Source organism: Microtus oregoni, unplaced genomic scaffold, assembly GCF_018167655.1.
Source record: "Microtus oregoni isolate MIOR12 unplaced genomic scaffold, Mior012 000008F_ref0000371, whole genome shotgun sequence".
NCBI classification, from domain to species: domain Eukaryota; kingdom Metazoa; phylum Chordata; class Mammalia; order Rodentia; family Cricetidae; genus Microtus; species Microtus oregoni.
In genome coordinates this window covers 35,505,040-35,519,034 of record NW_024543067.1, presented here as the reverse complement: position 1 = coordinate 35,519,034, position 13,995 = coordinate 35,505,040, and the positions used below count along the sequence as shown (strand labels likewise).

At 39.1% G+C, this 13,995-nt stretch overlaps 1 protein-coding gene across 1 annotated transcript in view; it reads left to right on the top strand.

Annotated features, from left to right (window-relative positions):
* Nucleotides 1-454: 454 nt before the first annotated feature.
* The window catches only part of Naalad2 (N-acetylated alpha-linked acidic dipeptidase 2), a 47,788-nt gene continuing 34,247 nt past the window's right edge, over nucleotides 455-13,995 (top strand). Inside the window, exons 1-7 of the mRNA XM_041657581.1 lie at nucleotides 455-519; nucleotides 2,934-3,064; nucleotides 3,921-4,023; nucleotides 6,419-6,605; nucleotides 8,386-8,487; nucleotides 9,642-9,767; nucleotides 12,086-12,272. Coding sequence (XP_041513515.1) covers nucleotides 455-519; nucleotides 2,934-3,064; nucleotides 3,921-4,023; nucleotides 6,419-6,605; nucleotides 8,386-8,487; nucleotides 9,642-9,767; nucleotides 12,086-12,272 — 901 coding nt within the window. The remainder of the gene's footprint in view (nucleotides 520-2,933; nucleotides 3,065-3,920; nucleotides 4,024-6,418; nucleotides 6,606-8,385; nucleotides 8,488-9,641; nucleotides 9,768-12,085; nucleotides 12,273-13,995) is intronic.

The window sequence follows — 13,995 nt, the reverse complement described above, 5'->3', positions numbered from 1 at the left end:
TCTATTTCACCATTTTTCAAAAGATTAGCCATGAATCAGTTGAAGTGGCTTGATTTTAGAGTTATAAGGATGCTTCTAAGATGTGAGAAGAGAAAGTAAAGGATTTGTATAAGAGTCTTCAACTTGAATGGAAAACAGTTTATTTTAGAGGCTCACTGCATAATTAGATCAAATAGTTTTCTGGAGAGATTGGTTTCCAGAGAAAATGTTTCTTTTACACAAACTTATCTTTAAAGGAAAATTTTAAGAAAAGATTAGCAAAAGATCAATAATATTGTTCTTTTACATGTGCTTTGCAAAATGCAAATATCTGTTACAATGCCAATTATTACAAAGCGTTACTTAAGAGCAGCCTTCTGTAACACACTTAATGGAGAAGAAATTCTGAATGCTTACAGATTCCATAGATGGCAAAGGCCAAAGACTCTGGAGCCAGCCAATTCCACTTTTTACAATGGATTTTCAGGACTCAGACTGCAGATGCCGCCTGATAGGGCATCGACGGCGGTCATATTGGAGGTAATTCTGCTTTTTCTTAGAATTTGTTATATGGAATAATTTATTCAATACTTACCTTATCTGTCCATCATAGGTCTTGTAATGGCAAGTATCACATCCTCAAAAGTTTGTACAATGTGTGTCATGCAATAGCTCTTGAGTAAATGCTCACTGAATCAGTATTCTAATTTTAATTTTGGAAGATTAATCAAATGGACAAAGTGTTGAATGATGCATCGATTTCTCTTACTTGTCAAACTTCAATTGGCTGTCAAAATTGAGATAGGATGGAAAAAGTTAAAATTTAAAAATAATTTTAGTTTCTTTAATCTTTAGTTTCCACCTTTTCTCTCATAAACCTTATTGAATTTTTTGTGTATTTTTTGATAAAGTCAAAGTCCTGGAAACCAGAAAATTATGTAAACAATTCCCAAAATATAGTGGTATGTTATTTGTATTTTAATAAATAAATCTTGCCTGAAGACCAGAGGCAAAGCTAAAGCCACTAGAGATCAGGTAGTGGTGATTTACACCTTTAATCCCAGGATTTGAGAGACAGAGGCAGACAGATCTCTCGAGTTCAAGGCCACTCTGGGCTACACAAGATCAATTCAGAAACAAATCCAGGTGTGGTGCCTGACACCTTTAATCCCAGTCCTAAGGAGTCACACATTTAATGCCAGCGCTAGAGGGAATATAAAATGTAAGGAGGGAGAGGTTTAGATTACTTAGTCTGCAGTTGCCCAGCTTTGGTAGTGATTAGATTTCTCTAGAGGCTTGATTGCTTTGTTTTTCCAGTTTTGGGGTTGAACACCAATATCTGACTCTGGGTTTTTATTATTGGTGCTACACCAAAATGTTTATGTGGCATACAAGTAACATTTCATACTGTTTGTGAACGGAGGTGATTTTTGTCCCAGCTGTTAGACACTAGATAGTTATTTAAAGCCGGTATGGTACTGCACACCTTTAATCCCGGCATTCAGGAGGCAAACTCAGGAAGATCTCTGAGTTCAAGGCCAGCCTAATTTATAGAGTACAATATAGGACAGAGAAAGCCTTTCTTGAAAAGATAAAAAAACAAATGAACAAAGCAAAATTCTTACATTATTTACATAATAGATTGTGGAATAATTTATGTTGTATTTGGGGAGTGTATCTTCTTCATAGTCTGTTGCACCTGTGAAATAATTTTATTCTAATTTCCTATGTATCCATACATGTAGGGGGATTAATTTTGATATGAAAATATATTTGAAAAAGTGTTTATTTCTAAAATGAGAATGACAGAGACACGGGTTTGGACAGTCCAAAGAGCCACTATTGAAGGAGCTGATGTTATTAGGGTCTTTAAAAGATTACAAACGGTTAGAAGTTGTCAGGGCAGAGGATGTGGCACAGTTGGTAGACGCCACATCTAGCTTGTAAGAAGATTCCATTCCCATCATGGGGGCACACTCCTCGGGAGCTCAAGATTGCCTTTGCCTGCCTTTGCCTGTCTACATAGCAAGTTCAAGGCCAGACTGGGAGACTCCTAAATAAAAAATAAACAAAACAAATGTATTTTATTTAAAGCCAGCTTTTAAAGCTTTTGCAAAGTTACAAAAGAAAAGCCATTTGTTACAGCAGTCAGTAATGACACCCAAGAAAAACAAAGACATTAGGAGCTTCCAGCAACTTGCTGGTAGTAAGGTGTGTTACCCAAAGCCATTAGGACTACCCAGAACATGGAGAACCGCTGGGCACATGGAAGACGTTACCGCCTTCATCGTCCTCTAGGGAATTTTGATTTGGCTAGAATGACTTATTAGATGTTCCATTTGGGGGAGACGGATGCAAAACCAGCTGTGTTGTAAACCTTGTAAACATGGTTAAAGGGAAATACTTTTCAAGTTTAACGGAAGGACGAGGACAGAAATGACATTTAGAACTTACTGCGCATGGCCCTTGTAATGGTGAATTTTGTTCACCTGCAGCTATGCAGCTACGTTGTTCCAACAGGGTGTGTTAAAACCTCTGCTATAGAAATGCAGAAATGTAGAGGCCTGTTCAGATATGCCTGTGGTGGGTGGGTGTGGGAGGGATTAGGTCTCAGTCTCTGGGATTTGATGTTACAGGGTTGAGGCTCCGGCTTGTTACAGAAGAAGCCCAGGACGTACGTAGCCTCAGTGTGTTCAAGTAGCAATTGGAAGAATATGAAAGCTGAGAAAGGAACCCATCAGTGAGATTTTTCAATGAAAACGTCCTTCTTGGGATGCAGTTGACAAAAGGCTCTGGTTGGTCTCTTCAGTAAATAGCCAGAGCTCTGTGTAGCAGTTCCTCCCGCTGGCCTGTCTTCCAATGCGGGCAGACTGAGCAGGCGCCATGATGCAGAGTTTCTTTTAATCTCTGGGTCGTTGCAAAGTCTCCTGTTCACCCTCGCTTTCCACCGGCAGCCCCCAGGCCTGCTGTTGCAGTCCACTGCGCTCCCGGGCCCAGGACGGCATGGTGAGGCCTCAGCAGCTCAGAGGTCTGGGGATTTGCATTGCTGTAGCGCTGGCGTCCTTTCTTGCCGGCTTTACTATGGGTAAGTGTGAAAGTCTGGTGAAGAGATCTCACTGGAGGGAGGAAAAGCCCAGAGTGGCTTGGGGCGTGCTCTGTGGAGTTTCCAAAAGAATACAGCAAAAGTAGAGAGCAAATACAATGCATTTCAGTCGGAATTCAATATTTAGGTTTTTATTGAGTTCAGACCACAGCTGTGGGCTGCTGGGAAGAAAACACCGGTTGCTACTATCTATGTGGATGGGAAAAAGATGCCTATTTCTAAATAATTATGAATTGGAATCATTTTTTACCTGGATGTTTTTGCAGTGGTTCTTGAGTGTCAGGGGCTGTTTATGAACTAGATTTCCTGAGAGAGCCTGAAAGGTTATGCCTCATATATTCATAGTACAAGGGAAGAAAAAGAACAGTTCCTGAAGTGAACCGTGCTAACCAACTGAGAGTTACATGCTTATGAGAATTTTAATAGCTTTCTGCAATTGGCATGTTTCCCCCCAAAAGTGCACAGTGATCTGTTGGTTAGGTCTCACCTTGGTTTTTTGTTTGTTTGTTTGTTTGTTTGTTTTTTATTAAAAATTTCTGCCTCCTCCCCGCCTCCCTTTTCCCTCCCCTCCCCCCACTCCCCACGCCCCACTCCCTTCCCCCTCCCTCTCCAGTCCAAAGAGCTGTCAGGATTCCCTGCCCTGTGGGCAGTGCAAGGTCCTTCCCGCTCCATCCAGGTCTAGGAGGGTGAGCATCCAAACAGTTGTTGTTGTTGTTTGTTTTTACTTTATTTGGTTTCTGATTGTCAGAAGCAACCAGTATGCTTGCTCTGCATCTTTATGAGTGTCTGTGTATTTCTGTGTGTAGAGTGTGTATCTGTGATTTCACTCTACCCCCAGGCTGGCTCATTAAACCTCTGAAAGAAACATCTGGTTCTCATCAGAGGCTGCAGTGGACGCTGTTATCGGAAATGAAGGCTGAAAACATTAGATCTTTTCTCCGGTAAGTTTATGTTGCATTCTTATCGTAGAAATAGTGTTTGTTGCATGAACAGATGAATTTCAACTTGGCCCGCCTTTATTTATATGTGAAATTATACATTGTTCATCAATTCACTGATTTTTTTAAAAAATGTGTCTAAACCACTAAGGATGAAATCCATGCTTGTTACAGAGGTGCCGTTTCTCACCCATAACTTCATCCCGCAGGAAAGGGTCTGATTGGTGTATTTAGAGACCTTTCAACTTCATGTAACCTTGAACTGCAACTGAGTGAGATGTTTTGTTGCTTGTGCATGGGAATCAGAAGAATCTTATGTCTTCCTTTCTCCCAGCACCCTTTCTTTACTGCATTCTGTTAAGAAGAGTTAGGACACTGGCAGCCCGGTGACTTAGAAAGGAGATCAGCCTTTCTGACTGTGGTTTTCTTATTTTGCAAATTTTTTTTTTCTTTTTCTCAATCACTGAACAAAATGGAAACAGTAAGGAAGGACAGTGTAAACTTTTCAACTTCTTTTGCAAGGCAGTTTCTATAACACGTTTTTGTTCTCAGACTCCCTCAAAAAGAGTGCTACAAACAAATCAGCTTTGTTGGATTATAATTTACATAAACTACACAGTTCAAAACCTTGCAGTTTTATAACTGTTTACTGGCTTGTTTCTTCTGGCTTGCTCAGTTTGCTTTTTTATTGATTCCAGGACTGCCTGCCCAGGGATGGCACTGCCCACAGTGGCTGGGCCCTCGCAAAACAATCATTAATCAAGAAAATGCCTCACAGACATGCCTAAAAGGCCAGTCTGAAGAAGGCAATTCCTCAATTGAAATTCCCTGTTCTAGAAGACTCTAGGTTGTCAAGTTGAAAACAAAAGAAAACAAACAACCCATAACCAACAAAAGGATGTAAAGTAGAAATCAAATATCCCTAGGCTCCATGTATTTCTCTCTAGTTGTAAAATAGCTAGTCTAACCTCATTTGTACTTTGTAAAAGAAATATTTGACATATTAAACATCTATAGCCTGCAGTTTTCACTTAATGGCTTAACTAGAGAGAGAAAGCTTCACAGAGCTTGATAAATGAGTCTTCATGGTTCAGTCATAGTCTGCAGGTGGGAGAGGGTAAGACTCAAGCAGAGGGAAAAATATTTATGTCTGGGAAGAAGGCCTTGTGCAAAGTCTGCAAATGACAACAATGACCGTGGAAAGAGCACTGTTGAGCGGAAGCTTTGATTGAGCACAGTAACAGGGAAGGAGGCTGGGGTAGGAGGATTTGAGTCTGAGTATCTTGAGCAATCGTGAAATAAGAGCAGACCAACTACTGAAAAATACTATTTCTCAAAATCATAAAATTATAATTTCAGGTTCTAGCTATAAAAATATGAACTACTTTTTCAGCTCCATTATTTGCAAACTAAGGGAAAGGAAGAGCAGTGGCGAGGATGGAGACACACTGTAAAAGTGCTGGTACCAAGTTTCCAATGAAAATGCATCTTCATGTCCATGGAGGGTTTGTTTTTCTTTTTTTGTTTTTGCTAATTTTTTGGTCATCCTTTAGTTAACTTTAAAACTAATTTACAGAAATGTTTATTTTTTTCTCTACTGTTGCAAGTGGAAAAGAGAAGAAACCTTTAACATAATATTTGTGAAATAAATCTTATGAATAACTCCTTGTGGGGTTATTAAAATGCTATAGTTCATTCCCACCCAGAACTAAGAAAATATCACCCAAGGAAGTTTGACAGATCTGTGCTTCTCAAGTCACAAAAAAGATTTTGGGACTAAAGAATACAAAAATTCATGGACCTTAATTTCAATGAAGTAAATACACTGCTCCATACCTGTTACAACTGATAGAATCATCTAAGCCAAATGCAGAGTACCTGGCTGTCCCTGAGAAATGCTGAGACTTCTCCCTCAAAATGTCCTCCATTTACTCATAAACATCAGGGTATTGCATTGTCCTAGAGCAGTGACATTCTTAAAGGTGTCTTCTCGCATTTGGTTCCGTGCTAGTGTGTTTACCATGGAATTCGTCATTTCTGCAGGGAGCATAACATGAAGATTGGTTGGCTGGTTGGTTTTGGTTTTTTCAAGACAGGATCTCATTATGTAGCTCTGACTGTCCTAGAACTCACTGTGTAGACCAGGCTGGATTTGAGCTCTACCTGCTTCTGGCTCCTGCGTACTGGGATTAAAGACATGCACCACTGTGCCCAGCTATACCATGAAAATTGAAATTGTATTTAATTATTTTAAAGAGTCATGTCTAAGAAATTGGTATATCTGACTGAGATTTTTCTATGTCTGATACGTAATTGGCATGGACTGCTTCAAGGGAGAGCCATGAAGCCTTGTTTGGATGCATGCTCTTACCTTCCAATTCTATTGATCTCATTTCAGGTCCTTTACAATATCTCCCCATCTGGCAGGAACAGAACAAAATTTACTACTTGCCAAAAAAATCCAAACACAATGGAAGAAATTTGGATTAGATTCAGCCAATTTGGTTCATTATGATGTTCTCTTATCTTACCCAAATGAGACAAATGCAAACTATGTATCGATTGTGGATGGCCATGGAACTGAGGTGATGTGGAATTCTTGGGAGTTTTCTTTTTCTTTTTTTTTTTTTTTTTTTGATTTTTCGAGACAGGGTTTCTCTGTAGCTTTTTGGTTCCTGTCCTGGCACTAGCTCTTGTAGACCAGGCTGGCCTCGAACTCACAGAGATCCGCCTGCTTGAAATCCCTGGTTTGTACTTTGCCCCTGAGACAGGATCTCACTTTTTAGCTTTTGCTGGCCTGGAATCTGTTGTATGAGCCAAACTGTCCTCAAATCTGTGGTAAGGTGCACACAACCAACCTAATTCATTGCTTGTTTCTTGCTCCTTCACTAATTGGAATGCAGAGTCAAGTACCAATATAAATTTGTTGATAGTGTGGTACCGTTCACATAATTCAGAAACGGTGATGTGCTGCACTCTTCCGTGTCTATTTGTGTTAAGCATGGTACTAATTCCTTAGGCCAGAATGAAGCCTAGTACATATTTCCTTTGCTTAGGGGGCTGAGGCAGACAAAGGCATATGTCATTTAAAATCAGTAGGCTAAGTGCTGGGAAGAGAGAATTAAGGTTCAGCCATTTAGCCTAAGCAAGGAAATAAAAAGTCTTGCTGGAGGAACTGATACATGAGTCAGAAAAGAGAATAAGAGTTTAACCACATGAAAACTTAAAGCAAGGAAGAGAGTTCCAGTCAGAGGAAGTACTAGACATGCATGGAAGTGTATCCTGGCTCAGTATTATTGGTAGAGTCTAAAGATTTTATGTGTTACAATAATGTGAAAGCAAAGTGAACTACAGAAAGGGGTAGAGGAATAGATAAGCTCTGGAGACGGGTCATAGGATTATATTGTATCTTAAGGAGTTAGATGGCAAGATTCAACTATGAGACCTTCTGAAAATCATAGGCAAGGAAAAGGTAGGACTGCAAAGCATGTTAGGGAGGGCTCTTGCACAGCACATATAGACTAGGCAGAGAGTCAAAGTTACAATGGTAACATAATAGTTCAAGTTAAATGCGAAGCCCTGAATTAGGCTACTTGCAGAAATAAAGGTGAAGGATGAATCTGATAAGCAATCAGGAGTGGGTTAGCAACACGGTTCACGGCTGACCTGAGCAAGGAAGAAGCGCATAAATAATCAGGATAACTGACTCTCCACACCCAACTGCCTGGTGCAGGTGGCTTACTTAGTGAGACAGTTCACAGGTGGGAGGTGTAGAGCTGTAAACATGGTAGAAGATAAAAGCAAATTTTAATAGGTTGAGTTTGAAGATCAAAGCTAAATAATCACCTGGCTCTTAAATACAGGAATGTATAAAAGCTGACCCCGGAAGTCTGTTACTCGTTGGCACAATCTCAATAGTGAAATTGCACTGGAAAGAGCAGGAGATTACCAAGAAGTGGTGTAGGGTAGAATATGGTAACCATTTAATTGATGCAAGAGAAGCAAACAGAAAACAAAGGAGGAAATCACAAAAGCACCACCACCGGTAGCATTTCTTTTGCTCGCTTACTCTTAAGTAGTGCTGAGGATGGAATTCAACATGCTACACAAGTATTCTACCACCAAGATACACCACAGCCCACGAATGCCACCTTTGAAACCTGCTTCTACACTTAATAAGAGAACATTTAATCACTTAGGACTATTACTTTGAAGGTGATGTAAAACTTATTCGTTGTTGTCAGCAGGATTTGTCTGTTTAATTATAAAACCTTATCTAAGTATAACTTAGAGGGCAAGGCAGACTATGCCTGATAATGATGTGGGATTATTCTCTGTAACTTGACATGTTTGAATTCTTGCTAGATTTTTAAAACTTCATACCTTGAACCACCACCAGATGGATATGAGAATGTTACAAACATCGTACCACCCTATAATGCCTTTTCAGCCCAGGGCCTGCCAGAGGTAAAAAACGTGCACACCTTTACACCTTTTTTTGTTCTGTGAAAGCCAGTGTAGAGAAACACCACCCAGGGGACCTCACGTGCAGACTACATATTGGTGTAGCCATGGTTTCATGTTCAGTACTATGAGCACCTTCCAAAATTAGAATGATTTTTTAATAACAAAGAAGAACCAAATGAAAGAGCACTAAGAGTTCGCATTCTGAAGAACAGTAAACCTCCAACTGCGCTCTCAGTAGGTGCTTCCAGCAGCTTTCCTCACTCTTTACAATGTGATTTTTAAATTATTTTTATCCACCTGGCTTTGTAGTTCATACTACAGATATTCTTAAAATAGTGTTGTGGTTGGAAATTAAATATATTTGGGATTTCAGAAGCTATTTCCAATTGATAGCTTACAAACGAAAAATTGGTTTTCTCCATGGAAGTCTCACTGGGGAAACAAGCTACTCTTTAGGGTTGGCTCCCATGCCCAGCAGTATATGCTCAACACAAAATAAACCCAACAGCATCTTTGGAGGCTCTTCTCATAATTTTAAGTCAGGTTTTTTTTTAATCTTACAAGTCTTTTGGATGTATATTATAGCTTCTAGTGTGTGTTTATTAAATTCCATGTGTATGAATACAAGTGTCTGCATTTATATGCATTTCTTATTATTTTTCTTTTGTTCTTGTTCTCTTTTGATTATTTCAGTCTATTCTGATTTGTTTGTTTTTGTTTTATCTCATTTTACTTTATTATCATTCCTTAGATACTTGTTTGTTTTCTAAGGAGAAACAGTAAGGGTGTGGATCCTGATGGGAAAGGAGATGGGGAAGATCTGGAAGGAATAAGAGGAGGGGAAACCATTATCAGAACATATTGTATTTAAAAAGTATCTTCAATAAAAGAAAAAAGATGGAAAAAGATAGACAATGAAAATTAAACATAGTTGGGTTTATTGAAATTGGATTGACTGTTTCCTACTGATATTTTCTTCTGTAGAATAACTATTTAAAATATGTTTCCACTCCATAAAGAAGTTTATGAAATGTTAAAATGGTGTTGTTGGGTTCCAAATAAGGAAAGAAAACTGCCAATAGACTTTTGAAAAACAAATTATTTCAATTTTGTCTTGAAGGCAGTAGCATACATATCTTTCCCTTTTCTTGTAGGGAGAGCTTGTCTATGTCAATTATGCTCGCACTGAAGACTTCTTCAAGCTAGAAAGAGAGATGAACATCACCTGTGCTGGGAAGATTGTTATTGCAAGATATGGGAAGATCTTTCGAGGAAATAAAGTAGGATATTCCTTTTTCTAGAGGGAAAGGGGGAGGTTGGATCCTACAAATATAAATGCTCAATTATATTCACTCTCTAAAATTGCTCTTAACGTTGTTCTCATGGGTACACAGAAAACTTTATTTTATATAACTTTATATGTCTTTTCTTATTTGAGACAGGGTCTCACTATGTAGCTCTGACTATCCTGGAACTCGCTTTGTAGACCAGGCTGACCTAAAACTCACAGAGATCTGCCTGTCTCTACCTCCCATGTGCTGGGATTACAAACATGTCCCACCACTGCCTGGTGTAATATTTTAATTCTGGAAAGGACATTGTTTTTGTTACAAAAGTAGCATTTGCTTTTTAAAGATCAATAGAATGAAATTTCTATCAATTAAAAGGAACCTTTCCTCTGTATTACCCAACTTTTTTCTAGACTGTTGGAAGGAGGCTACTTGTTTGTTTCGGCTGCCCAGAACTGAAATAATCACACAGAAAACTGTATTAATTAAATCACTGCTTGGCCCTTAGCTCTTGCTTCTTATTGACTAACACTTTTATATTAATTTAACACATTTCTATTATCTGTGTTTCACCACGTGGCTATGCCTTACCAGCTAAAGTTCCGGTGTTACTATGGCTACGGCTGGGCTACATGGCTTCTCGTGACTCTGCCTCCTTTCTCCCAGGATTCAGCTTAATTTCCCCCACCTAACTCTGTTCCCCTATAGCTCTACTATAAGCCCAAAGCAGTTCCTTTACTTATCAATGGTAATCACAGCATACAGAGGGAAATCTCACATCACTAGACGTATTCAATTTGGGGTCACCCCTTCCCAATTTAATTCTTTGAATTCTAAATCTGAGTATATGTACTCTTTATGCAATTATTACGATTAGATTTTAAAGAGGCCATGATATACTGTGTGTCCTGTAACCCTGTTCCCACTCAGCTATTCCTATGCATACCTACGGTAATACACTAAGAGCTGTACAATATAGTAGCAGTTAAGGGACTGGGACCCTGGCTCCACATACTTGGGTCAGTACTAGTCTGGGCACTGAATCTTTTTAGATCTTTTCACTGTCACCTACTCTCTCTTCCCAGTGTCCTCTTGAGCAGAATATGAATGCTAATAGCACCAACATCATAGAGTTCTTCATAAGAACCTAGTCTGTACTAGAGAGAGCATCTCAGTAGCAAATTGATACTAGTAAATTCTATATGACTTTTTATTAAGTCCCTCATTCATTTAAATAGGAACATAGTATTTTTCAGAATTGATAATATATTTAATCATTCTCCTGTTGACAGATACTTTCCTTAGCCAGGCTTCAGTATGTTCCTACTATAAAGAATTCCATTGTTAACATTCCATATATACTTCAAACATTTGCATCCAATTTTTGTGATATACATTCTAAAAATTAAGTGTGCATATATGTATGTGGTGTGTGTGTGTGTATAATCAATGTTCTTTTTTAATTTCTTTTCCAGAAAGTTGAGATGTTGACAAAGCTGAGTGCTTTTTTAACATTGTAATACATACAAAAGAGCCAAAAAAGAGAATTACCTACTTTTTGCTGCAACATTTCTGATGATTAAGAATTCAGTTATCTCAGCAAGGCAGTGGTGGTGCACGCCTTTAATCCCAGCACTTTGGGGGCAGAGGCAGGCGGATCTCTGTGAGTTCGAGGCCAGCCTGGTCTACAAGAGTTAGTTCCAGGACAGATAGGGCTGTTACACAGAGAAACCCTGTCTTGTAAAACAAAAACAAAACAATTCAGTTATTAGTTATCTCACAGAATAAAGTTTTCTATTCTTATCAAATTTAATCCAGATGGTTAGATGCTTACAAAGTTCCTTTTGAAAAAACACACTATGACTATTCTACATAGCGTTCACAATCTGTTTGGATATGTAAGTATTTAAGTGCTTACTCGGTGATGTGCAAGATTTTTGAGGGTAGTTGGTTAAAAGTATAGCATCATTCACATTCTCATCAACCCTCTTGTTTTAGTAGGGAAGACAAACACTAGAAAGATATTTTAATTTATCATAAACTGTCCTATGATAGAAATATATAAGATAAGTATAAAGAAAGGAGACTAATTTTGCAGGTTTGGGCATGACAGAAACAGTTCCTAAAAGAAATAGTTAGGATTTTGTAAGATAAATGACCATTTATTAAGTTTACCATGAAAGTGATTAGTTTGGAAGCAAAGATAACAAACACATAACAACAGCATCAAAAAGCAGTTTTTAAAGGACTTTTGCAGGAGTAAGCCAGTCCTCTGCATTCCTGCTTCGTGTTGCACATTGCTCTTGCAGGTGAAAAACGCCATGCTAGCCGGAGCCTTGGGAATCGTCCTGTACTCTGATCCAGCTGACTACTGTGCCCCCGACGTACAGCCGTATCCCAAAGGATGGAACCTTCCTGGAACTGCAGCACAGAGAGGAAATGTCTTAAACCTGAATGGGGCAGGTGACCCGCTTACGCCAGGCTATCCAGCTAAAGGTTATGAGCAAATCTGTTAGTTGATCACTTTTGTGAAGTACTCCTTGCTGTTCTAAGTGTATAAAAACAAGCACTGTATGTCTTTTGGGATCCTGACTGCTCAGAAATAAGTACTTTCTCTGTTCTGGGTTTTTTTTTGTTTTTTCCATATGAAGTTGAGAATTGTATTACCAAGGTCTGTAAAGAATCATCTTGGAATTTTGACGAGGATTGCACTGAATCTGTGGATTGCCCTTGTTAGGATGGACATCTTCTCTATGTTAATCCTGCTGATCCATGAGTAGGGAAGATCTTTCCATCTTCTGATATCTTCAATTTCTTTCTTCAAAGACATGAAGCTTTCACTTGCTTGGTAATATTTTTTTATTATTTTAGGCTATTGTTTTTTTTTTTTATTTGAGCCTATTGTGAAAGGTATTGTTTCCCTGATTTCTTTTTGTTTCTTTGTAGGATCTCCATGGTGGAATTTTTAGGGTCACTGATATATGCTATCATATCATCTTCAAATTATGATTCTTTGATTTCCTGTTTTTCAATTTGTATCCCCTTAATCTTTTTCAGCTGTCTTATTGCTCTAGCTAAAATATTGATAATTATGAGTAGATATGGAGAGACTGGACAGTCTTCTCTTTCAGAAAAATTTTAGTTGTATTGCTTTGGGGTCAGGGAGTGGAATGTGGTGGTTTAAATAGGAATGGCCCCCATAGATGCATTTGAATGTTTGGCCCTTAGGGAGTGGCGCTATCAGGTGGTGTGGCCTTGTTGGAGTAGGTGTGCGTTTATTGGAGGACATGTGTCCTAGCCCTGTGGAGGCAGGCTTTGAGGTCTCAGGCACTCAAGCTACACCCAGTGTGATACACAGACTCCTTCTGCTGCCTATTGATCAAGATGTCGAACTCTCAGCTCCTTTTCCAACACCATGTCTGCCTGCGTACTGCCACATTCCCGCCATGATGATAATGGACTACACCTCTGAAACTGTGTCTTAATTAAGGTTTTTATTACTGTGAAGAGGCACTCTGACCATGAAAACTCTTATAAAGAAAACATTTAATTGGGGTGACTCTCTTATAATTTCGGATGTTCAGTTCATTATCATCATGACCGGGAACATGGTGACCTGCAGGTAGATGTGGTGCTGGCTATATCTTTATTAGAATGCAGCAGGAAATCCACTGAGTGTCACACTGAGGTAAGCTTGAGCAAAAGAAACCTCAAAGCCTGCCCCTACAGTGACCCACTTCCTCCAACAAGGCCAGGTCTCCTAATAGTGCCACTCCCTTTGGGGGTTATTTTCTTTCAAACCACTGTAAACTGTAAGCCAGCCCCAATTGAGTGCTTTTCTTTGTAAGAGTTTTTGTGGTCATGGTGTCTCTTCACTGCTGTGGAGTGTTCCTTCTGTACACTGTGAATATGTGTTGCTTTCACTGGTTAATAAAGAAATTGCTTTGACCTGTAACAAGGCAGAATAAAGCCAGACAGGAAAGCCAAATGGAGAGACAGGGAAAAAGAAGAGTGGAGAGAGTGAGAGATGAGCCAGCTGCCGGGGAAGCAAAATGCTAGAAAACAGGTGAAACCATGAAGTCATGTGGCAAAACGTAGATGAACAGAAATGGGTTAATTTAAGTTGTAAGAGTTAATTAGAAATAGTCTGAACTATAGGCCAAACATTCTGTAATGAATATAAACATCTCTGTGTTTATTTGGGACCAGATGGTTGGGA